Here is a 27301-nt window from a genome sequence, read left to right as displayed (position 1 = left end):
TTCTAATATTGAAAACTACTTGAAGTTTATTTTTCTATTTTTCTGATGCTAATCATCAATTATTTTTAACTTATATCATGCACTCTGTCACTTTCAATAGCAACTCTCCATACAGGTTAAATTGTTCAAGTTTTCATACCTTTTATAAGTTTTCCTTTGTGTGTGCATTTAAGAAAGAAAGAGAGAGAGAGAGAGATAACGAAGAACACCTCATGCCAGGGAGCGGCGGCGAAGCTATTTGAGTCGAGCGGGGTGTTGGCGAGCCCAAGTGTTTTAGTGGCACTGTGGCTTTGCCCGTGGGCACACCACACCACACATCGTCATCCCTTCTTCACCGATCATCCGTTCTTATCCCCTCTTCTCCCAAAGGAACTGGCGACGCCATGGTGGTGTGAATACTTCCTTCCACCAAAATATTTGTGTGGAGTTTGTGTTGATAACAGAAAAGAGGGTGACATCGTATAGTCATTGTTTTGGTAGATGTTTGGAATGGACCGACGAGATTCTTTCGCGAGTTGCAAGAGTGACAGTGAATACGATGGAGATTCCGATGCTGGGAGTTATTCCAACTTAACCACGGGTGAGCGACAATCGAGAGGCGATCGGTCACGACTCTCGCAGTCTTCTGCCGATTCACCGTCCGGCGTTGGCAGAACACCTAGAAGGCCTACAACGCCTCTTGGTAAAGACTTCCGCAGACCCGGTGTCAAACGCCAAGCACCGCAGCCTCCTGCCGTATCCACAGCAAACCTTAATCAATCGGCATCTCCAGTAACCACTGTCCATCTGCAGTTCGAACCAGTCATGTCTCCCCCTGTTAATTCTTCTAACAATCCTTTCCCCGAGGAACAAACGCGCAAGATTACAAAAATTATAAGTGAATCAATAGCCATGGATCCAATACTCGCAGCATCTTCTGCAAGTACCCAATTATCTAATTCTGGGCCGATTGAATATCATGAAGTAATGAGGCAACCTGCACCTCTTTCTCAGTCTTTACCATCCAATCAGATTCTCGTAGTCGATTCACAGTCTTTTTATCAAAATCATGCACCCGAAGTGCCCTTATCTCGACCCAGTCACATGATACCAATTCAGCGTGCTGCTCGTTATCAACAATTTGCAGGTCCTACGCCAGGGCTGGTGGACCCTTCAATACTCAAAGACTCGTCAGTGACGCTCCCTCAACAAGGTGTAAGTGGTCCTCCCATGGAATATAATCGACCTTTGTCGCCTAATCGACACATGTCACCCTCACGACCCATGTCGCCGCCATCCCGACCCATGTCACCCCCTCGTGCCACCCATGTGTCTAGGGGTGGCCGGGTAACGGGGCCACAACCTGGAAGGGTGCTGTCCCCTGCCCGGAAGCAGCAGGGCCTTCCTTCTCAACCCCATGACTTCCACCATGTGATGACGTCTCGTGGGGAGTTGGTGTCCCTACCGACGCAGGGCCTCCCACAGGCCCATGTATTACCCCAAACACCAAATCGAACTGCTTCATCTCAAGTGGCTGCTAAAAATATCGGTAATTTAAGAATTCGACTAATTGACGAAGAATCGGACTCTGAGGCTTACCAGTCAGATGCTACTGAAGATATAAGAGAGTTACATGGAGAACGCTCTCTTTTGCCCAGAACTTCGATTGGGAGCGGAAGTTATCCTACGAACCAAGTACCAAGAAACGACTCAAAAACTTATTTCCCTGAGAACATGACCAATAGCCAAGAGAGCTTTGATTATTTTAGCAGCTTTGATGAATCCTCCTTTTCTGAACTAGGTTCAGAGCCCTCTGCAGAAGTACAACCTACAGTAGTGATGAGAGGTCGTGCCAGACGTCTCGCCCATTCTGCGTCTGACCCAGGGGTGACACGCCCTCAGCGATTGACATATCTTCAGGAACATCCTCGACCCCCTGGTGTCGCAGTGCCCCCGCCTTTAGACCAGCTGAGCGAGGAGGATGTCACCCAGGCAGAGTATGAAGAACGAAAACAAGAACATCGTGTAAAACCAGGAATCCAGCGGAGCGACTCCATGGTGACCGTTGCTCATCTGTATGAAGACGTTCTGGTTTCATCACGTCTAAGAATTCGAGTAACCCTGACCAACCTGACGGTGGTGGTGGTGGTAGCTGCCCTTGTTCTCCCAAATACAGCCATTACGCTCTACACAGCCTTCAGGTAAGAAGGAGAGAGGAGGAAGAAAGATTGTTTTTACTTATATCCTTCTTCCTTCTCTGGTCCTTCCGGAGGAGTAGTGTCAAGTCGAATGTACAAATAAGGATTGGGCTTTTTTCGTAATGCTTTGACACTAGATTACCATGGCGTGTTTTTGTTCGTTGCATGATTGATATTAATACTTTTTATGACCTGAGTTCCAATAACATTGTTTTTTTTTTTAAATGGTAATTTTCCATATTTACCTTTTTCAGTAATTTGGTCCATGGTTTCCATTCCATCATCGTAATATCCAGTGAGCTAAAAACACGAATAGGGATCGCGCGCGCACAGACACACACACACACACACACAAATATATATATATATATATATATATATATATATATATATATATATATATATATATATATATATATATATATATATATATATATCTTCCATGCAAACACATGCAAAGGTGTGCACAGAGGGAAAAGTGCGTGTTTTACTTGTGCGTGTTTATAACTTATGCTCTACAGTATATTGTAATTTGTGTACTTACAATTGTTTGAATTTACTTAAATCTTGTTTTTGTACTTCCTTTTCACTTCTTTATTAATACGACTGGTTAATTTTCCCCACTTATAACCTTTATATATATATATATATATATATATATATATATATATATATATATATATATATATATATATATTTATTTATTTATTTATTTATTTATTTATTGTGTTGTGTATTTATGTATACACACATACATACAGACATTCATCATATGTAGTTTGATATCATGTTTTGCTGTGATGCTATGATACTAATAGTTTGGTAATTTACCCGAGTGTGATTTGATGGAGTTTTAACATATTTTGACTTACATTGCAAGTACCATACTAAATGCAGTGGTGCTGCTAAACGGATATAATGTCATATAGTGTTTAATTGATTATTTATTCCTTTTGATGTGAATTTTTAGCCTGGCTTCATATCTAACAAATATTTTTTTCATCCCAACAGATTAGTGTTCGGAACGTTGTTCCCAGCCTACTATTCTTACAAGGCTGTAAAGACGAAAAACGTCAAAGAATATGTAAGTATACCATAGTTGTTTCTTTAAAAAGTATTTCTTTCATATACTGTATTTTTGAGTTCGTGTCTATATAATGTGTGTGTGTGGAAGTCATGTCGATCGTTGTCACGATCAATTCTAATATATTCCGTGTCAGTCTCTTAAGAAACAATTACCCGCACGCTGTATGCTTGGACAATATATGCTAAGAATGTAAAATACCTACCTTTTGCCATGCAGAATGAAAGGAAGATGACAAGAATGATTTGTTATGCTTGTGAATGATATTTCAACCATTCGTAGGATTTACTTCACGTTGTTGCTCCCCGTCAAAATAATTTCATAAAAGTAATGCTAGAATGCAACTCGCTTGGAACCCCCTTTTTTTTTAAGGGAAACCTCCATAGTCTTGAAAGATTCTAATGCGTCTTTATCGTGTCAGTATATTTGAGGTTTCGCTAGGTCTTTTATCATTTCAATCTCGTGAAACTGACTTTCAGGAAGCCATATTAGTTACCGTATGCATTGATGAAAGTTTAGCTAAAGTCTTGAGAGTATAAAGAATTAGATTATTATTATTATTATTATTATTATTATTATTACCCTTTGAGGGCTACTCTCATCCCAGAGGGAAAATGCATATGGTATATTGATTGATCTATCTAAGTACATACTATATACAGTGTAGATGTGTATGTATATACACACATTATATATATATATATATATATATATATATATATATATATATATATATATATATATATATATATATATATATATATATATACATACATACATACATACAAAACCTACAAATAAATCTCCCATTTACTATGAAGATTTATGATACCAACAAACTGTTAGAAAAACTGAACTCTTGAGCTCTTCGGGAACCTGTGGATAGTTTTTTCACAGAAAGTCTAGTTTGCTTCTTTTTGGCAAGCACTCCCACGCCTGAAAAATGCACCTCTACCTTTCCAACTCCGTTAATCCAGTTTCAGGAAGTTTCCACACTTCCTTTCATCCATTTTTCTGATCAACCTCTTTCAACTCTAGCTTCATAGTGCAACTAGAGATTTTTTACCTTAGTTTTGCCTCTCCGCTCTCGGGCTGGGCTATGTGGCTTGAATTAAAGATAGGCCTATGCAACCGTCCAAGTAGTTTTAGGTTTCTTGGCCGTAACATCTCCGATTTATTTTTATCATTTTTACCAAGCGAACGCCTGCCCTTTTTCACACGACTAAGCCTCTCACGTAAGCTGAAATTGGCGCTACTTCTTTGCAAGTCCTGCTAGAAGAGATGTGACAACTGAATTAAAGGGTATGGTGTTGAATGGATGGTTAAACAAACTTTTCTAGAGGGAGGTAAAGCATAGATGTTGAGTAAAAGAGGAAGTATATATATCAAAGTTTTTAGAAGCAGCATCATGTGTAGTTTCATGTTATTACAGACTCTAAAGTGTATAAGCGACGATTGTCCGGTTTGTGGTGGGACAGGCATTTGGGTTAGAGACGTGTATAGTACAAAGTTGATAGTCTTACCTGTAAAAAGTAAACAATTTAGAACTACTGTATACTTACACATAAAATCGAACGAAAATGGAGCGTATTTGTCAGGTAGTATCTTTACCTCTCGAAATCGATGTAGAAGCTTTATAAATAAGCTGGGAGAGGTTTTGAAAAATACTCAAGTAGGTAATATAGAATTTGTAGTTAGACAATTGGCCCTGTGAGTCCTTCTTTGTATAATTTACTTTACGAATTAATGTTCTAATTCAGGATTGATCCTCTTGGCTTATTTGTGTGGCCAACGCCCTGGATAAGATTTTATTGTTTGTATATATATTCTTGGAGATTGAAGAGAGAAATGAAAGAGAGAGTTTCTTAATATGTGCTTGGCTGGGCTAGATGAATGAGAAAAGTTAGCTTTTCTGGATGGTTTGAAAACAGAAAGTAGATACTGGAGTTTAAAAGGATGTAGTTCCCGGAGGGAATTGAATGAGAGCTTTGTACAAGAGTTTTCAAAGAGAAGAGATTGTTGGTGATGGAGGGTTCTAAAAGAAGAATATTCTAGGGAATGAAAAACTAACAAGGAAAACTGTGTTGGATTACAGTTAGTAAATGGAAGATGTTGGAGTAGGCATATCTAATCTTTACCCAGTTTAATCTATAGTAACCTCAGAATAAAATATAATTTTGATATTAAGAGAAGGGTTTAGAAATCAACGTTTAACATACTTTCTAGGCAGTTTGGCAAGAATGATAGGCATGTGTTGCGGTTAACGATCATGAAGTAAAAATTAGTTTCTGAGGAATTTGCAAAGTTTAAGGATTTTGTCACGAGTGTAAGGAGGAAGATCAAAGTGATGTATTGATGAAATAAAAGGTTTAATGAAGAATGGAAAGATCATTAGTTGAGATAAAAATGCCGTTGAGAACACGATTATGTAGCTACATGTGAGAAGGTACTGAAAAAAAAGGTGGGAGGTAATGAATATAGATTTACTAACTTAGCCAAATAGATATTAATAAGGCATTTAGATGTGTGAGGTAAAAATTGCATCCTTGTATTTGTGACAATATTTTGAATACTTGATGAATTTAGAGGTTAGACAAAGAGGTAAATGTGAATTATGCATGAGCGGTTCATGTATATTTGATGATACTTGTGGAAGTGAATGAGGATGTTAAGATGTAGCTATTAGAATATTGAATAATGTAGAACCCAAAGAATTGACGTGATAAGAAAATTGTTGCTAGTTTTGCAGTGATAATATATTTTAAATGCTCAATATAGTATTTTAGGTATTAAGGTATTTTGGGGGGTTGTATACTGTAATTGAAAAGGTGATGTAAGAAGGATTGGAACATACCTAGATATGTTAGAGGTTTTGTTTTTATTGAGAAATAAGACGAGAAAACTTATGTCATTTAGACATGGAAAATGGGGAGTGTAAATCGTACTTGAAAAACACTTGTGCGTGAGGTGTATCTTAGCAAATTGTATAGTTTTTTTTATCTTTTTATTAAAAAGTTAAATTACATATTCTTTACAATCACAATATTTACAGTATAATCACATTTAATTGCATTTTTCTGTAAACAAATCCATCTAATTTAACAATTTACAACATCACACATCTTGATTTTAATTTTTAGTCACTCAAAAACAATAATTTATATGCTTTTTGGTGAACATTGTATAGTCGTTAATTCTATGCATGAAATTATGAGGAATCAAGATAAAGATCTTGAGATGTAGTTGCAAAATTGTTAGATATGAAATATATGTTGAATAATGTTTCAGTACCTATTCTCCCTAATGAAGAGAAGCTAGCGAGACTTGTATTTAAAGGTGGAGAAAGTTAAAGCAGATATTATCAAGAATAAAGTTACTGGAGTAAATGGAAGCTTACATGATGGAATAGTGAATGTAAGTGTGGTTTGTAAAAGAATGTAAGTGGTCGATTCATGAAGTTGCTTGGATGTTAATGCAATGAATGTTGCTTGAAAAAGAGGTAAACCACGCAATATATGAAGCCAGGAGGATCATTAATTTAGAAGCGTTTATGGAATGTAATTATGAAAGCATTGCTTAATCACTCGAACAATGTGAGTGTGACGTGTGAGTAGTGATTGCTAATTAAAGAATAAATGAGAACGTGTAAAGGTGAATTATTTATGCAATCTAAATAGAGTGGAAGTGTTAAATGGTGAAAATATAAAAAAAGACAAGTGGCTAAAATGTCAGTAAGGGCAAAGAGATGGACTAATGTATTTTGAGGCAATACCAACGTGTGAAAAACTGAGGCGATATCTTAGTGAAAAGGGCGTATAATTCGGAAGCCTTAAGAGTTGGAAGACCCAGACTTACATGGCTGAAGACTTAAGAAGCGTGAAGTAGGGGATGATGAATGGAGAAGTATTAATTTAAAAGCTCAAGATAAAGCCGACTGGCGAAATCTAACTGAGGCCTTTTGCGTCTATAGGCGTAGGAGGAGATAATGACGAAGAGGAAGAGGTTATGGAATGAAAAGGACTTAAAATCCGGGAAACAACGTGGAGTGTATAATGCACGTGCGACGGAGTTGATTTGATTGCTGTCTAAATATAGCTGTCTATCGATCGATTATAGCTACAGTAAAACAAGGGGATACTTACGGTTGTCTAGATATGTAGTAAGATTTATATTACTCTATGTTGAACGATTTAATTGATTTTAGTTGATAGAAAAAATCGTAAGATAAATGCCAGTACTTCTATTTATATATTAGGTCAGACTTGCTCTTTTTTTCTCTTGTTTTTAGGCTGTGCGAATTCGTCCAAGGAGAACCGTTTTTATTTTGGGAAAATATGACAGTTCATATAAACATTTCTCAAAAAAATAGGTGCGTGAACAATTACCAAAGGTATTTTCGTTTTGTTTATGGACAAGTACGTTTTCATATAAAGCCTAGCGATCAAAAGTTCACCTTTTCATACAAAAGCACAAGGTGACGGTAGCGATGATTATGACAATATTATAACTGCGTTTCTATGGTTTTAATCTTTTTACCAAGCTGTTTCAGTATTCGGCTTTGGGTTTCCCCATTCTGTAATTTTGTATGGATGGTATTTTATAAACGTTATTAAAAGAGGTAAAACGTACCGCTTAATCCCAGAGATTTTAATTCGGTTGTACTGCTGGATTTTCTGTAATTGTTATTAAAAGTGTTTTTTAAAGGGAAAAAATAGATGTTATGGAGGAGAAAACACTTGTAAATGTTATGAAGAAGCAAAAACTAGTTAATGTTACGAAGGAGCAAAAACTTGTAAATGTTATGAAGGAGCAAAAACTTGTAAATGTTATGAAGGAGCAAAAACTTGTAAATGTTGTGAAGGCGCAAATACTTGTAAATGTTATGAAGGAGCAAAAACTTGTAAATGTTATGGAGCAAAAACTTGTAAATGTTATGAAGGAGCAAAAACTTGTAAATGTTATGAAGGAGCAAAAACTAGTAAATCTTATGGAGAAAAAACTAGTAAATGTTATGAAGGAGCAAAAATTAGTAAATCTTATGGAGCAAAAATTAGTAAATCTTATGGAGCAAAAATTAGTAAATGTAATAAAGAAAAAACTTGTAAATGTTGTGAAGGAGCAAAAACTAATAAATGTTATGAAGGAGAAGAAACTTGTAAATGTAATGAAGGAGCAAAAACTAGTAAATGTTATGCAAAGAAGTAAATGTAAGTAAAGAGGCTCTAAGATGTAGCTAGTAAAGATAATTTTTACAGAAAGTTGCATTAACTATAACAGCAAATGCTATATATATATATATATATATATATATATATATATATATATATATATATATATATATATATATATATATATATATATATATATATATATATATATATATATATATGTGTGTGTGTGTGTGTGCGTGTATATATATATATATATATATATATATATATATATATATATATATATATGTGTGTGTGTGTTTGTGTATATATAGATAGATAGATAGGTATATATATTTGTGTATATATATATAGCTGAAATTAATTAAGCAAATTAAATGCTTTTGCGTGATCACTCGGGCAAAAGGATTCAATCATTTGACTAAGAAGTCTATGTTACAAAGGAGCCACTTTTGAAGTGTGAGCCTAGGATATTATTATGGTAGCCACCCACGTAAGCAAATTGAATTTTGGGGCTTGGGATGAATCAGGTGCCACTGACACTCCAATCTCTCTCTCTCTCTCTCTCTCTCTCTCTCTCTCTCTCTCTCTCTCTCTCTCTCTCTCTCAACAGAATAACCATTTTATAATGGAATAAAGGTTTTTGACTCTCTCTCTCTCTCTCTCTCTCTCTCTCTCTCTCTCTCTCTCTCTCTCTCTCTCTCTCTCTCTCTCTCTCTCTCTCTCTCTCTCTCTCTTTAAAAGGTCTGGAAATAAAGCACTCTGGCTACCAATTTTAAATGCTTTATCGGCAACCTTTATCGGGTAAAATATAGGTTAACCTTTCCACCGTTATTTACAAAATATTCATTATCTCCTTTGGCATTATGGAATGTCGAGAAAATTAAATATTTTTTTCTTTCTAATACACCACTAAGATTTTTGCCCTAAAGAATTTTCCCAATGATTTTTGTCTATTTTGCAATCCTTATTCAATTTGATATATAAAACTCACGTTTATGATTGTACGATATATGGCTCTTATTCAGTTTTTTAATATTGTTTAATTTCTAAAAAACGTTCAATGTATTCCATAACTTTTAGAGATAATTACTATATAGCGGTTCTTTAACTATTGTTGGAAGGATAGCTTCCGACTAGATTCGAACTTGAAATTGTCAAAGTTAGAACACTAATGGAAAAAACATGGCAAAGGATGTGTTCTTTCTTTGCTCGTTGATGTCGTTTCTTATGTGAAGCCATGAACGTGTTCCTTACTGCAAGAAGTAACCTGGCTAATATAAATATCTGGGTTAAGTCTCGGTAAATTTGATCTTCGTGGTTCGGAAATAAGCTTTTAGATTTTTAAGTAAAGTATAAGTGTAAGTTTAATTTCTTTAGTAAACAAAGCCACAGTTTTGACATTCATGCAATACAATTTATGTACAATTATCCAATTTTACTTCCTTCATTTCCATTCATTTTCCCGCCAAGTATCATGGAGAAAAATTCTACTGAATTTCTAACAGAATGATGAAATTAGTCTTGTAGTTGTAGCCAAAAATAGACGATATCGTCACAGGAATTTAGCGAATTCTACCGCACCAGACATCAGGGCAGAAGGTGTTGCATTTTCGTGGCTCTTCCTGTTTCACATCACGTACTTTAATTTTTACTTAAGAAACACTTTTAGCTTTTGTTGTTCTTTTATTTTATGGTTTATGACACAACAGTGTTATTAATATAGTAACTAATATTTTTACTAAATTCTCTTTATCCTGAAATATTACGATCAAGTATGATTTGTTTCTCTTTTGTTCATGACTCACTTTGTTGTCAAGCGATTCTATCCGATTAAAAGAACAAGGGAAAAATAATAGAAAAAAGCTTACTGTTCTGAGTGTCGTTTGCTGTGTGGTATTTTAGCTGTGTGATCATATTGGGATTTCTATTGTTTGTCAGACCTTCAGTGCGTGATTATGTGGCGAAGGAAGGTTATTGTAAAGACACAGATGAAGATAATGTTACAAGACGGGATTTCTGTAAATGGATGAATATCGTAGGTTCGACCAGCTTTAATTCATTATGCATAATGATAGTGTTCTCTTGAAAAATGGCTCCATATAATTACAAGCTTTAATTCATTATGCATTGATAATGTTATCTTGAAACATGCCTCCCATATAATGATGAAGTTGAATATGATTTAAACATTTTCTAATTTGTAATGAAAGGTTAAGTGATTATTATTTTTTGTGGATCTCGATTTTGTAAATTTAGTTATGATGACCAGTTTTTTAACATAATTTGTATAAGGCCATTATTTACATAAACAATTTATATATATATATATATATATATATATATATATATATATATATATATATATATGTGTATATGTATATATGTGTGTGTGTATTTATTATGTATGCATGCATGTATGTATATATATAGCCTATGTGTGTTGATCTCATAAATATCGATAAATTTGAAAAATAAAGATGCAAATGAGCAAAGATCTTAAACGCGGAAATAATCTTGAGAGTATACGATTAGTTTCAGCCCTCCATTAGACTGCCAATTAAGTTATGTGTTGCCTGTCAAGATTAGTTCGTTGGTATTGTAATGGCGTTGACGTCAGTAAACTATATTCCGTCTTGTTTTATCAGTCAAGTACCTCATATGTTGCGGCACAAGTGTTCAGTATGTTCTTTAATGTTCTTGAAATGGAAGAAATTGACGAACAAATTAAAGTGCAGATAGGAGTCGGAAGTGGAAATCTGAGAGCGAAACCAAAACCAAATGTTGGGGATTGTGGTTAAGCCTTCTGTTTAGTTATCATGGAGGGAGGCAGAGAAAGCTACGTTTTCTAGTGGACTTTAACCAGTAATAAGGTTTGAATTTGAATGACATACGAAAAAGTTGCGGTTTCAAAGGAACATTATTGTAATACTTTCTCTCTCTCTCTCTCTCTCTCTCTCTCTCTCTCTCAGTCATATATTTGTTATAATTGATAGTAACAAAATTGATGGGAGTTTTTACAGAATTCACTTTTGGATTCCCTCACTCTGGTCATGCATGATAGTTAATGTTATATTGTAGTACTTTTTACAGTATATAGCTGATATTTTAGTTCCATCTAAACCTCCTAAGTAAAATTCGTATGTTCTAGTTCTGCACTGCTAACCATTATTTTTCACGTGTGTGTGGTGGTTTTTTACAGAGAGTTCTAGTAATTTCTATTGAGATTGAATGTATTATGATTCCCTCTGCAAAATTATTGATAAATTTGTGCTAATGAGGTATGTATGTTCTTCGCTGTGACTGTTACAGGCAATGTATGTGTGTGTACACACACGTGTAACAAATACGTCACTCAAGAAAGTGAATTTTAATTTTCTAATGTCCAATTGAGTGATGAGATCGCATATGATACTTTACATGAAATGCTAATATCATCTTTTCTTTATTATAAGCCAGTTCAGACAAAAATTGAAGAATGCGAGGAGAAAATGGTAGCTTTTATGACAGGTATTGTTAACACTCATTTTGCTGATTGTCAAGAGATATAATGATTAACCTTGTTAGAATTTATCCTGAGTTTGGTAGAGATTACTAATGCCATTTCCTTTTCTCCATTAATGTGATATTTCCCATTAACAAATAGCAAGGAGTCATCTAGTTCTATTTAACATCATGTATGCCAACATTAGGGAATTTCAATGGACAAATAGCAAGGAGTCTTCTAGTTCTATTTAACATCATGTATGCCAACATTAGGGAATTTCAATGGACAAATAGCAAGGAGTCTTCCAGTTCTATTTAACATCATGTATGCCAACATTAGGGAATTTCAATGGACAAATAGCAAGGAGTCTTCCAGTTCTATTTAACATCATGTATGCCAACATCAGGGAATTTCAATGGACAAATAGCAAGGAATCTTCCAGTTCTATTTAACATCATGTATGCCAACATTAGGGAATTTTAATGGACAAATAGCAAGGAGTCTTCTAGTTCTATTTAACATCATGTATGCCAACATTAGAGAAATTTAATGGAATAATATAACTAAAATTCAAATTTCAATATTTGGTATACAGGAAATTCATCTTCCATTGTACTAGGATTTATTGTGAAAATGCCGTTTTTCGCTAAACCCAGGAACTACAGAGTTGGCGTCACATCCCGTCTTTGTTATGCATAGTTATGGAGACGATGCTCAGTGCATGTGAGTGGTATCTGGAGCGTAACCATGCTATTTCTTTAGTTCACTGTCTTCAGATTAAAGCGTTCCACCACAGGTCTCAGTTGTTCAGAAAATTTTCGTTTGGGAAGCCTTTGCGTCAAAGCAGGAAAAGTATATGACATGACTTAGGCTAAGAAATTAGATTTCATTCTTTTGATGTAAGATTTAAATTGCTGACTTTGAGTTGGATCATTTCAGATGAAAACAGTCAAACTTGCATTGTATTGGATTTATTTGCTGTATCATAGGTATCATTTGGAATTAACATTTTATTATTATTATTATTATTATTATTATCATTATTATTATTATTATTAAATGCTAAGCTACAACCCTAGTTGGAAAAGCAGGATGCTATAACCCCAGGGGCACCAACAGTGAAAATAGCCCAGTGAGGAAAGGAAATAAAGAAAAATAAAGTATTTTAAGTATAGTATCAACATTAAAATAAATATTTCTTATAAAAACTATTAAAACTTTAACAAAACAACAGGAAGAGAAATTTGGTAATTTTGGGAATGTACAAGATCCAGTCTATTATCATATAGATTTTTTTGTCTATAGTTTTTCGAAATAAAAAGACTGACCTCTTTCACGAAAAAGTCTGAATGATAGTAAACATAAAAAGCAAATTCAAAACCGGACTCCTCCTAGAAGACAAATAAAAAAGAAAAAGATGAGATACTTCTCTGTATTGTGTTGAGTGGGTTGTACTCGAATGACATGTGTTATACGGGTAAGAGACGAAACGGAACTTTGTTCAATTTTCCCTCTTTTTAGAGTCAGGACTTTTTATTTTTTTTTTTTTTTATTTTTTTTTTTTTGCTAAGAAAAAAATCGGTATTGGAGAGTACGTTACGTTTATATATCAATGATGTAAAACTTATAGGAACTCGTGTTATATGCCCAAATTAAGTTATCATAAAATTTCATCTTCCTTCGTTACAATTTCTTTATGAACCGGTAAACATATTTCATGATTTGGTTGTTCGCCTTCAAACCAAGTCATACTCAGATTTAGACTATAACGTCCTCTCATCCTGACTCATTTGTATGCTTAAACCATTACCGACCGTCGCAATTTTCTTCGAGGCAGTAAAAATCTTAAAACTCAAACATTTGTATTCTCTCACAGACCTGTACTTTCATTCCTAGTGCATCAAAAGTTGCGCCCCTTTCATTGGCTTTTATTTTTTATGTCCTCTCTCTCTCTCTCTCTCTCTCTCTCTCTCTCTCTCTCTCTCTCTATATATATATATATATATTGTGTTTGTGTATGTGCACTTCCGACTGAAATTCTTCGGTTATTTTTTTTATGAGCGAAGTTGAATAACCTTTGGATAGGTAGTAGGGTAGCCAGGGCACCAGCCACCCGTTGAGATACTACCTCTAGAGAGTTATGGGTCTTTTGACTGGCCAGACAGTACTACATTGGATCCTTCTCTCTTAGGTTACAGTTCATTTTCCCTTTTGCCTACACACACACACCACACACTCACACACACGCACACTCACACACACGCACACACACACGCACGCACGCGCGCGCGCACACACACACACACACACACACACACACACACCGAATAGTCTGGCATATTCTTTACATATTCTCTTCTGTACTCATACACCTGACAACACTAAGATTACCAAACAGTTCTTCTTCACCCAAGGGGTTAATCACTGTACTGTAATTGTTCAGTGGCTACTTTCCTCTTGGTAAGGGTAGAAGGGACTCTTTAGCTATGGTAAGCAGCTCTTTTAAGAGGACACTCTAAAATGAAACCATTGTTCTCTAAATCTTGGGTAGTGCCATAGCTTTTGTACCACGGTCTTCCACTGCCTTGGTTAGAGTTCTCTTGCTTGAGGGTACACTCGGGCACTCTATTCTATCTTATTTCTCTTCCTTTTGTTTTGTTAAAGTGTTTATAGTTTATAAAGAAGATATTTATTTTATGTTAATCTTAGAAATTTAATTTTTCCCTGTTTCCTTTCTCACTGGGCTATTTTACCTGTTGGAGTCCTTAGGCTTATAGCATTGTGCCTTTCCAACTAGGGTTGTAGCTTAGCAATTAATAATAATAATAATAATAATAATAATAATAATAATAATAATAATATAATGTGCTCAGTACTACAATACTGTAGGTACGGAATCGCTGAGGGCTTCAAGAAGTATCCTCTTTTTTCTTATATCCTCTTGTTCTCTTCTATATGAATAATTTTATATATTTTATTCATATACATGTGAATTTTGCTGTTCAATAGAATAACGGAGCGAGTATTGCAATATGAGCTCTGGGTTGTGCGTCAGCGTTTTCCATGACTTGACTAATAAATTGTACCTTGGCTTATTTCCTTGAGTCAGCTAGCTATTGATTAGCAGTTTGTATCCTCACTAGGTCTCGAATCAGTTGTCTTTTAACAAATACTGCTTGAAATTTGAAGACTCTCTCTCTCTCTCTCTCTCTCTCCTCTCTCTCTCTCTCTCAGAAGCAGGTCTTCTGAAAACTATTTTAACTTTTATGACATTTAACTTTTATGATTTTAATTGAATACTCCTTTATTTTTTATTTTATTTTATTTTTGTATACATAAATTAAATGTTACCGGCGTCAATGACCTTAGATGTCAGGATGCCTGAAAACTTTAAATCAATCAATCAATCTCTCTCTCTCTCTCTCTCTCTCTCTCTCTCTCTCTCTCTCTCTCTATTTCGAAGTATAATAATGATTTTGTCAATGTTTACTGCGAGTTTAAGGTAGCCTATGTGGAATTGTTTGGTGTCAATCATTTTATATCCTCAATATTGTAATATATGTTTCGAAGTTGAAAGTATTTCCTTGCAGAGTGAACGCATGCCTTTTTTCCGATTTCTTGTAGGTGAATCAGGATTTTTTATTTCTTATTTTGACAATGTTAGCTATTACTTGATTTTTTTATATATTACGTACGATATGAAGTGTTTACTATAGTTTTGTATAATTGTGTTGTCGCGAACTTGGTGATCATAATAGTAATATATTAATGATATCCGTTTTAAATATGTTTTATATCTAGTATATTTTCATGTGGATATGGTAATAATGAACACTTGTTAGATATAGTGGGTTTTTTCAAGCAATACATATATTTTTCCTTCTCTATAATTGGGTCGTTTCGATTTTCTCTTTAGTATTTTGAATGGAACATCTAAACGTGTTTTCCTCGTATTCCTTTGTTCGTGACTATATCCACTACCTTCCGGTCATCTAATACTGGAACACGTCATGTAACAATTTACCCTTTCTGTTTCCGTGCGGGAGGACGATACGTATGGTAGTATATAACTTGAAGTTGTCTATACTTTTCCGTAATTCGTTTAATTGATTATAAGATTGAGAGAGAGAGAGAGAGAGAGAGAGAGAGAGAGAGAGAGAGAGAGAGTATATAACTCGAAGTTGTCTATACTTTTCCGTTATTCGTTTAATTGATTATAAGATTGAGAGAGAGAGAGAGAGAGAGAGAGAGAGAGAGAGAGAGAGTATATAACTTGAAGTTGTCTATACTTTTCCGTAATTCGTTTAATTGATTATAAGATTGAGAGAGAGAGAGAGAGAGAGAGAGAGAGAGGAGAGAGAGAAAGAGAGAGAGAGAGAGAGAGGGGGGGGCAGTATATAACTTGAAGTTGTCTATACTTTTCCGTAATTCGTTTAATTGATTATTAAGATTGAGAGAGAGAGAGAGAGAGAGAGAGAGAGAGAGAGAGAGAGAGAGAGGTAGTATATAACTTGAGTTGTCTATGCTTTTCCGTAGTTCGTTTAATTGATTATTAAGATTGAGAGAGAGAGAGAGAGGAGAGAGAGAGAGAGAGAGAGAGAGAGTATATAACTTGAAGTTGTCTATACTTTTCCGTAATTCGTTTAATTGATTATTGAGAGAGAGAGAGAGAGAGAGAGAGAGAGAGAGAGAAAGAGAGAGAGAGAGAGAGAGAGAGAGAATCTTATGGACGTAATTTATCGATTCATGATGGCGCCTGCTGTTCTTGAGCTCCATGTTACTGTCCATGTAACGGGAAGGTTTGTGGTCCAGCGGCTACAAACCAGTAAAATTTTGCTGTAGAAAATTCCCTTAATCGCACAGATCCGCCTTCACATAAATCGCTCTTCAATCAAGGTCCATATATACACCAGGCAGGACGAAGGGGAACCAAAAAGTTGTGGTTTTGTACATATACAAACGTCATTTCTTTCGGGAGAAATGTCTCTTCGCTGCAAATGATGAAAATATAGAAGTATAATTATGGAAATGCTATATAAGTTCCGTAGTTTCACGAAACTTGGAGCTCAAATGACTTGCCTCTCTTAGTCCTTGATAAAAACGGCTCTGGCGAGGAGCCTGCTAGGTTCCCGAAACTGTTTCGATTACAGTACTGGAGCTTTAATGTCCGCTCTGCACTTTAATACAAAATTGTGTAATAGCGTTTACAGTTGTGGAGTTCGCAGTTCGGTAAATATAATTGGTCTTCGCACGAGTTTAGGGATTTATATTCTTTCATATTGTTAATTGCCCTGTCCCTTGCGAAGGCAATATGGCTAAGTGTGGTCTGTCCTCTTAATATTTGCCTTTTGCCAAGAACTTGCGGCGTAGCGAGGAAAAGATTAGGGGGTTCTATTTATAAAGTTTTAACTTGGTTGACATTAACCATAGGATCCATAGCTCTCTCTCTCTCTCTCTCTCTCTCTCTCTCTCTCTCTCTCATTGATCGTCATGGTGAGTCATGAATTGAGAAAATGCTAAATATATTTCTGTAGCTGTTCATGACATTTCCTCTTTCCGTTCCTGGGGGTAATTTTTTTTTCTTTTTTTTCTAGAATTATTTTCTGATAAGCACTTCGTTTGAATAAAGCCTACATAGTGTGCTGGATAAAGTGATAGATAATTGCTTTTATACAATAATTTCTCTCTCTCTCTCTCTCTCTCTCTCTCTCTCTCTCTCTCTCTCTCTCTCTCAAACCTGGTGACAAGACGTTGCAAGGCTAAATTTACATGCTTTGTTTTGCAAGTCTTCATGGACTTAGTAGTTTGATTGAATAGTTTGCTTCTTGCTGGTTTTTTCAACATAAGAAAGAAATAGCTTTGGTTACTTGTAGAGATTCTCATTGGATGAGAATTTACTTGTATATCTCACAGAAGGGAATCATACATTATATGTTCTTACAGAAGAACACATTTCTTTGACATCCGATACAATATAAAAAAAATAACAATATTATCCCAGGAAAAAAGCATTTGTTAGGAAATATCTATATATTGATACGTTAAAATGTTTCCTACCTGTACACAACTCTGTAATCAATAGACTTCTGCATCTTCCTGAGAAATGTATTAAATCACTTATTGAAGCCAATCTTTTTACTTTGTAAAAGTCAAATTGATATTTAAAAAGTATTCACCCTTTTAAGGAAGACTTCCGGCATACTTTATGTTTTATTACAGAAAGAAGAAATTGTTGAATTTATGCTCTGAACTTCTTCATAAGAAAGTAATTCATTCAAAACCAGCTATGACACTAAAGAGCAATTAGAGAAAATTGTAAATTACAACCAACAAATAAAAAGGGGAACTGTGTGTTTGACCAAAGGAGTCCTTGTAGGACGGCTTCATTAAGATGAACATGGTTGGGTGCATCGTTGTATTTGTTAATATGCGCACGTCAGCACTTTCTCTCTGATTGCGATCGAAAACATTGGCAACATTTGGCCTTCGGTAACATGTCATGAAGAACGTACTGTAAGACTGATGTTGTTGATGTTGTTGTTGTTGTTGTTGTTATTGTTTTTTTTAATCTAAAAGTCATGAAGATCGTATAAGACTGTGATAGTTTGTTTTCATATGAAAAAATGCTATTCAATTCGGGGTATTAATTTTATTTAAACATTTTTTTGCGCATTAATGTCTTGAAGACTTAGTCTTTTTTCGTTCTCTTTAAAAGAAAGATACGGGATCTTAACAGAATCAGCAATATACCGTTTGTCTACGTGGCATTTGACAGGTCTTCCAAAACATGAAGAGCCATAAATACTAAACACCCATTCTAACGAGTATTAGCGCACATTGATTTAGATCGGATTTGTTTTATTTTTAATTTCATTGCATAACACGTAGACTTAATGTGTTAAGTAGTCTTTTTGAACTTATGTCGTATATAAAAAATGTCCAACATAAAATTCATGTAGATTTTAAAATTAAAAAGTGATGTCATTATTACGCCTCAAATAAACATTGTCATTAGTGATACCTTAAGGTCATATGGTACCAAATGCATAGGGTCTTTATTTTTTTTAAACTGGTTGCCCTATTATAGTTGACGTTGCTATGTTTCATCCACTGCATATAGATGATTTTGCTAATCTTGGGACTGAATAAAGCACTAGCAGAAACTACAGTATTTCTTTCGAAGTCAAAAGCTTCGCAAATTTTGACAACTGACCAATTATGGTTTGGCAATTAATGTAAATGGACGCATTGTGTGAAACAGACCAAAATTCAGCATACTGCTACTTAATTGCTGCCTTACTTGCTACTGATGAAGGACTGTTTACGAATATGTTCAAGCACACTTCCAGCTATCTTTTTAGTTTAAAGTCTTCTGTTGACGTTTTCTTCCTAATACCTGTCAACTGGAGCCACTTTTCATATAATTTGTTTGCAGAAGAGTAATTCGATTTTTGTATTTCATTTTATAAGCAGTTTGTTTGGGTTTACTATCTTAAACTTTGAACATGTTGTCACTGTTCATGAAACTACGCATTTATAATTTTTGCTTACGGAACAGAGGGAAGCATTATTGCACATTGCAATTCAGATATATGTAGCATATTTGACATCTTTCTAGTGCTGTTTTAGGCATCTGTAAAGGTGATTTAAATCCAGACAATTTTTAACTAACATCATGCAAGCAAAATAATGATACAGTTACACTGCCTTTTGCACCTATTAAGATCCAGTCGTTGAATAAGCTGACTAGACTTTTTCAAAAACTGCGAGATATCTGGCAAAACTTGAAGAATGTGTTTTGCCATCAAGTAGCCGTCTTCCCAAACTGGAATTGGCTCCTAATTAAAGATCTATCTATCAACGCCTTTTATGTAAAGGTTGACAGCCTGTGCAGAATACTCCCATGGCATTTGCTGCTACTTGTATTTACATTAGCAGAAGACTCGGCATCCTACCGACTACTTTTCCCCTTAACACCCCCCCCCCCCCCCCCAACCTTTACTCTCAACACTTGTGCACCCTCATCTATCTGGAACATCTTTGATTTCTCGATCCTCCTTTCTCCTAGCGTCCCATTACTATACTCATTTTAAACTAACTTGTATGACAATTATATCTTTCCACAACCTTTTAAAACCGGATTGAGAGTTTGAAGTGCAGAATGGCGAAATTGATTTAACAATCATGCTGGTAATCTATTATGATTATTATTTACCGAAAATGTTACACCTAAATTTCGTGGCGATGATTTTATAATGTTCTCCCTTCCCACTTTATGAATGAGATGTTGATAGTATCATCATTACTAATCGATGTTTACATTTCGACAGGCAATCTAAATTATTTGTTTATAGGCATGAGTGTTAGGGTTGTAAACTGTTGAGTAGCATAATCCAAATATTGTGAATGAACGCTGAAGTTAATGGGTATATCAGACAGAAATACTGGTTTAATCGTATGCTTAACTTTTCATGTCTTTTCATCACCTTGATTTATATGTTGCAAAAGAGATCGAGATTTTTTTTATCGGCAATAATCATCTTGTTGATTCATTGCTATGAATCGCCTGAGATGGTTTTATTTGTATGAGTAAGGAAGTAACACGAGGGACAGAAATTGAGTTGTCAAAGGATTTGTCTTTGTATTCCTTTTAGACGTTTTTAAACTTTTTTCCTGTTTAACTATTAAGAAAAGCATTTAATTTATCTTTGTTTTCTAAATCAAGTTGAGCCATCGGGGTTGAAGCATTTAATAACGGGAGATAATCAGCATGGTAGCTTGTTAGAAATAATATTTTAAAGGAAGTACAATGAAAAAATCCAGAAAAATTGAGATGAAATGAATACGGTATATATTATATGCATATCATGTTTATAACTTGTTTTGATTTGCTCATAGTATGTATGTATTGTACTCATATAAAATATAATTTCAAGGTTACTGTATATAATTAGCTGTAGTGACCAAGAATTTTCAAATGACTGTGTAGTGTGTATACTGTAATTTTTATCAAGATGGGGTAATATGTCATTATTACTAAATCATTATACTTTTTCCTTCCAGGTAAAATGGATGATGTACTGGATTGTATTCGCCTTCTTTACATGCTTCGAGACCATTACGGACCTATTCCTAAGTTTCTGGTTCCCATTCTACTACGAGGTAGGTTCTGATTGCTTGCAATTATGTATTTCTGGGAGTTCACTTTTTCAATTTAGTTTTGTGGAGCTATAATCATAATGAAAATGCACTGGTGAGAAGGCACAATGTTTATAGTCATTTCTTTGTTCACCGTGCGTGTTCCCAAAACTCCAGAATAAATTTCTAAATAATGATCATTTTGAGTCCAGTGACAGGATTGTCATTATTTCTGTTATTTCTTATATTTTTTGTCAATGCAGCTCAAAATACTAGTGGTGCTGTGGTTGCTGTCTCCAGCCACTCGAGGTTCATCCATACTGTACCGCAAGTTTGTCCATCCCTGGTTGACTCGAAGGGAGGATGATATTGATAACTGCATTGCTCAAGCAAAACAGCAAGGTTACTCTACAGTCATTCAGCTGGGTACCAAAGGAGTTAATTACGCCACAACTGTTTTAATGCAGACTGCAATTAAGGCAAGTCGAGTTGTGTGGAAAGTTATTGTCGTCTTGTGGATAGTTTCCCCATATTCCTTGTCTTTGTTTTGATATAGTTGACTTTGTTTTTGTGGGGAATTAAAAAAATAGCATTGTTTTCCTGCTTACTGAGTATTAATTTTTAAAGTGATAGGTTTTATAGGTAGAATATGTTATATAGTTATGCTCAAGATGCTCAATAATTCACCCTAAAATATTTGTCTTTAGGAAATAAATTAAGAAATCTAGGTTTTTCATAAAACATGTTTATGACTATCCTTTCTTATATGATTATTTTATTTGGAATTATCCTCATCATTTGGGTTGTTAAGTTACACTTTTAGTAACTCTGTCCTACATTTTAAAATTTAGAATATAGTACTGTATAGAAATTATGCTCCTATATTTTTATCATTTTATAGAGGTATGTAATTAAATGGATTATGGAATAGTTACCCTACTCTCTGATTTTCTTAGATAGTATACTTAATGTAATACTTATGGTTCATGTGATAAATTTGGTTATTAAGTAGGTGGGGAGTACAGTAGAATATTTAGTTAACTCTTTAGCAAGTTGAGGTTTCCTAACTATTCAAGTTTTTATGCATGTGTGAATATAATGTGTCTTTTATCCTCTGTTACTGTCTTCTTCTTCTCCTTGTTTCCCTCTGTTATCCCTACATTAAGGGGTTTGTTTCCTGATGCGTCCTCTCCAATGCCTTTTATCAAAGGCATCCTCTTTCATCAAACCTCTTCTCTCCCTATCATCTGATACTGTAGAGTTAATTTTTTCTTTGATTTATTCACATAAGTCAGTAGTATCCAGTGAGTACTGTGAGATAAATAATTGATTGTATTATTAATTCATTAGGTTTTCGTTAATTGCTATTAATTTTTTTTTTCATAGGGCAGTGGCAGTCTTGTTAATCAGTTAAGGCGCAGTTATAGCTCTGGTGAGCTCTCTGATGGTGACATGAATCGTAATGTGAAGGCCTTGCCACACATTCCTGATGATAATTATGATGACCACCCACACTCCTCAGGTACAAGGCATCGCTCAAAATCGCAGAATTATTAAGCCAATAGGCTATGTACAATAACTAGATTTTTGACAGGGCTCTTGCACACTGTGGTCATTTTATGTGATATTATGGAACAAAGTTTAGCAGGTTTTTTAGTGTTGTATCTAAGACTGTATTATATTTATAATTTTAATTATTTTAGTTCTGTCTGCATTTATCTGCTGTATTGTTTATAAAGGAATCTTGTCTTACATATTTCCTTTATTGATTTTGTATCCAGTGACAATGTATTTTTTATATTGTTTTTTTATGTTATTTTTTTTTTTAAGTTGATAAATAAGGAATGCCCTTCGAAGCTGTTTTGGTGGAATATTTGGTAGTCTGACAATACATACAGTATGTGTTTGACTTTTAAAGGTAGTGTGACACTTTCAGCTAGCTTTTTTACTTTTTTGTTTTTTTCTTATGGTCTTTATGTCAGCTCCTCCTATGCATCATGCATGTTACGCATTTTTTATTTGCTGCCATTGTAGGCAGATATGCCTTATTACCATTAGCACTTGACTGTTAAGAAAGAAAAAATAATGTTTCAGATCACAGATCGTCATGATGCACTTGTGTGTATATATTTGTCTGTTATACATATCTTTATGAGAAAAGTAAGCCTCAGCCTTGATTTCGTGAAGGATATTTCGTCAATTATTAGTTTTACAAGGAATTTTGTACCCTTTCCAAATATTTTTTGGGTAACCTTGGCCAATTCATTTTACATAAGCCAGTAATACGAAATGTTTGTTGTACATAGGTATTGAACCTGCACATAGCTAGTCATACATCGTATTGCATGGTAGGTACTGATATTATTACTGTTTCAGTAATTTTGTATTACCAACTTAATATTGGGCAAAAATTTGCTTTGGGCACTACTCTTTGGTAAGTTTTGGACCATTGCTCAAACTGGCATTGTCAGTGTAGCCGTGATATTTCTGTATGCTTTGGTACTGTAAATGTATCCAATAAAATAGTACTCTTTCCTTGTATTGCAGTATTGTAATTACTCCCTAACTGGGGTTATAAGTTCGCACAATTCTGTCATTTCTATCTATTTTCACTAATACTAATACTCTGGATAGCAAGGTTGGTAGCATCGCGGGTCTCTATTATAGAGGTCCCGAGTTCGGTCCCCGCCAGGGACGCGAATCCTGTGAGACCTTCTACCGGGGGGTACTCCCACGTGGCACCTGGGGGGGAGGTTAGAGGGGACTAGTGATAGTCCCAGCTGGCTAATAGTCGCCCGAGGAGGACGATGTAAATCGTCTCTGTGGAGACCTAAAACCCGCAACTTTTAACTTTTTTAATGGGTTTTGATGCACTTTTGTCTGTTGTCATAAATTATATATACTGTATAGTTTTTATTTTGCAAGTAATGTCAGTTTTGATGCATAGTATATACTACAGCTTAGTTCCTGGTAGAGGTTGCACATTAGTTTTGTTGCTTAGAATATACTTGTCAATGGAATTTGCCTTAAATATTTATAATTTTGCAAGTTAGTTACCTTCTTTACCTTTAGCTCAGGAAATTTGTAGACATTTATTCTGTATATGACAACAAAATTAGTTACGAGTAATTCTCTCTCTCTCTCTCTCTCTCTCTCTCTCTCTCTCTCTCTCTCTCTCTCTCTCTCTCTCTCTCTCTCTCTCACAAAACTTTCCAAGACGAAAGAGTGAAAGGTTTTATCACAATGTTCACTCCAGTTCATAATCACTTCAGCTCCTTAAAAATATTTTGTTCCTTTAATATGCTGGTATCTGAAAAATTCAAGGAAATCATACCTGAAAATTGAAATAACATTACTGTAATAAAGCTAATTTTATATTTATCTAGATTAAGCTTTATCTGATATGGTGACTTCAAAACAAAAGCCATTTTCTTAGTCCCTGTCATATACTTTAGTTATTTATTGTACAACGCAGGAACCACCTGTGCAGAAAGTATTTGCCGCATTATTTTCTTGATATACTTCTGCAAATGGATCATCTGGAGTGTGGTGCACTCTGTACACACACAATACCCACGCATTTGTTCATGTTACTATTATTACCGGTTTATGTTATTGGGTAGTTTACTCAGACCATCGAGAACTGAAGGTTACCCAGACCATCGAGAACTGAAGGTTACCCAGACTATCGAGAACTGAAAGAACTGGCTTACATGCCTTGGCCATGTACACTCACTTCTGGGAAATAACGGCACTTTTATTCTAATTCTTCCCTGCATGTGTCCAACACTTTTAAAGTCCTCCTGTTCTCCTAACCTTCCAAATTGTATAACCTTCTGCTCAACCTATTGGCTTCTATTCTCTCCATTCAAACAAACCATCTGAAGTCACTGGTCCCTCTTTTCATTTGCATTAAATTGCCTATATGGATAATTACATTAATGAAGAATTGAAAGATAATGGAGTGCTCGTTGTTATACTGCAAAATAGGTACCGGTTATTTAGAATTTAAACTGATGTGGCTTTTTAATGAAATTTCATCAACAGTATTATTATTATTATTATTAATAGTTAAGCTACAACCCATGTTGGAAAAACACGATGCTATAAGCCCAAGGATGCCAACCAACCAAGAAAAATAGCCCAAGGAAGGGAGGAAATAAGGAAGTAAATAAACTACACGAGAGTAATGAATAATTAATATAAAATATTTTAAGATCAGTAACAGTGTTGAAATAGACCTTTCATATATAAACTTTAAAGACTGATGTCAGCCTGTTCAACATGAAAACATTCATTGCAGGTTTGAACTGCTGGTCATAACTGGAATAAAACTTCTAGAATACTATTTAGTATTGAGCCTTATGATAAAGGCATGACTGTTGGAAAGATCTGCATATGTAGTACTACGTACAGGATGGTACAGTCTGGGAAATTTTAATTCAAAGTATGGTCAGTTATGAAAAATCTTGTGCAACGTGCATAAAGAACTAACTGAACAACATTGCCAGAGATTAATATCTACAGTTAGATCAGGAATAAGAAATTTAACAGTAATTCAATCGGTAATTGTACCTTAACCCTTTTACCCCCAAAGGACGTACTGGTACATTTCACAAAAGCCATCCCTTTACCCCCATGGACGTACCGGTACGTCCTTGCAAAAAAATGCTATAAAATTTTTTTTTTCATATTTTTGATAATTTTTTGAGAAAATTCAGGCATTTTCCAAGAGAATGAGACCAACCTGACCTCTCTATGACAAAAATTAAGGCTATTAGAGCAATTTAAAAAAAATATACTGCAAAATGTGCTGGGAAAAAAATAACCCCCTGGGGGTTAGGGTTGGAAATTTCCAAATAGCCTGGGGGTAAAAGGGTTAATCAGATATCAGTTCACTATTGCTGTCAAAGATAAAGGTAACATGTAACCCCTTGAGTGCCATATGACGTAATTTACGTCTGGTAAAAACTACATCCTTCTACGCCAAGCAATGTAATTTCCTTCATTTTTTCTTCTTATTTGCGTATATTGAAATTTTACAAAGTACAGTATGTAAGATTAAATATTAATGGAAAAGAGAATAATCAGCAATACAATAATTTTTTTTAAAGTCCTATCTCATATTTTTGGTGGTAAGATGAGTTGAATAAAATATAAAAAAAAGGAAAGGAGCCTGGGGCTTGAGAGCCAAATCATTTGGTGAGTTGTTGGAGCTCAAAAAATTTAGATTATTTTTAATCAGTGTTTATTAATCGTTAATAAATTTAGATAAGTCATACAGGGATATAATTCACTTTTACGGTACACAAATTTTTTAAATACTGTACAGTACCATATTGTATTCGGGTATATTACTGGACCCAAACAATAAGAAATTGGTACAGTAATATGATTTGATGCACAAAATCTGGAATAAATAGCAATGAACTCACATTTGAAGGGAATTTTTTTTTCCTTATCTTGCAAGAGGTTAAACAACGATACTGAATCTTCTTATCACTGTACGATTATCAATTTTGATGTAACATAGATTTTTCTACGTTTACCTCTTTTAAATATACTTCAGTAAATTATAACTGACGATTCAATGAAATCTATTTCTAAACTAGGTTTTGATGGAAAATGAAAATTTTTAATAAGTTTTTCATTGATAAAAATAATTGTAGACATAAACTGCATAAATCTTTAGCACTTGTTGCTAGAAAGACCATTCAAAAAAATTGTAGAAAACTAATATTTGGATTAGTTTTCTTACATTAAAATGTACAGTTGTTGGCATGAATTACATTAACCTAAAATACTTGTCATTAGAAAGAGTTTTTTTTAATGATCATAGTTGAAGAAAAGCTCCAGTAAATCTAATTATTTTATGAAAGCAAAGTATAGAAGGCTCTCTCTTGGCTAATTTCAACTTAGGTTGATCTTCAATTCTTGTTACTGTTCTGCAGTAATAAGTTATCTGTAGGTTGACCAATGAGAGGAAAAAGGTCAAAGCAATCATAGTTAGCTGTTATCTACCAAAATAAGATAGTGGATACCCAATATGTTTGTTATTATAGGATAACTTTTTTAAGAGTAAACTAAACGCTTCTAGCTCTGAATGTGTTAATATTTTTAATTGTATTGTAGTCAAACTATTACTACTTGACTAAAGCCCTACAGTTGGGGATTCATCTTTCATTATTCTGTATTTTGGGTGAGTTTGGGGCATTTTCAGTGTTAGCTATAATTGCACCTAATT

At 34.6% G+C, this 27301-nt stretch overlaps 1 protein-coding gene across 7 annotated transcripts in view; it reads left to right on the top strand.

Moving 5' to 3' along the window:
* Positions 1–245: 245 nt before the first annotated feature.
* Positions 246–27301, top strand: part of LOC137630370 (uncharacterized) — a 103700-nt gene continuing 76644 nt past the window's right edge. For 2 of the 7 annotated variants that reach the window (XR_011041699.1, XM_068361802.1), the window contains exons 1-5: positions 251–2180; positions 3189–3261; positions 20983–21081; positions 21321–21536; positions 22444–22579. Coding sequence is in view for 4 of the 7 variants with exons in the window: in XM_068361802.1 (XP_068217903.1) it covers positions 481–2180; positions 3189–3261; positions 20983–21081; positions 21321–21536; positions 22444–22579 (2224 nt within the window). In the remaining 3 variants the exon portion in view is untranslated. Of the gene's footprint in view, positions 2181–3188; positions 3262–20982; positions 21082–21320; positions 21537–22443; positions 22580–27301 lie in introns of all 7 variants that reach the window. The other 5 variants (XR_011041698.1, XM_068361801.1, XM_068361803.1 and 2 more) reach the window with 4 other exon arrangements.

Source organism: Palaemon carinicauda, chromosome 38, assembly GCF_036898095.1.
Source record: "Palaemon carinicauda isolate YSFRI2023 chromosome 38, ASM3689809v2, whole genome shotgun sequence".
NCBI classification, from domain to species: domain Eukaryota; kingdom Metazoa; phylum Arthropoda; class Malacostraca; order Decapoda; family Palaemonidae; genus Palaemon; species Palaemon carinicauda.
The sequence above is the reverse complement of the archived record's forward strand: the minus strand, read 5'-3'. Positions and strand labels throughout refer to the sequence as shown.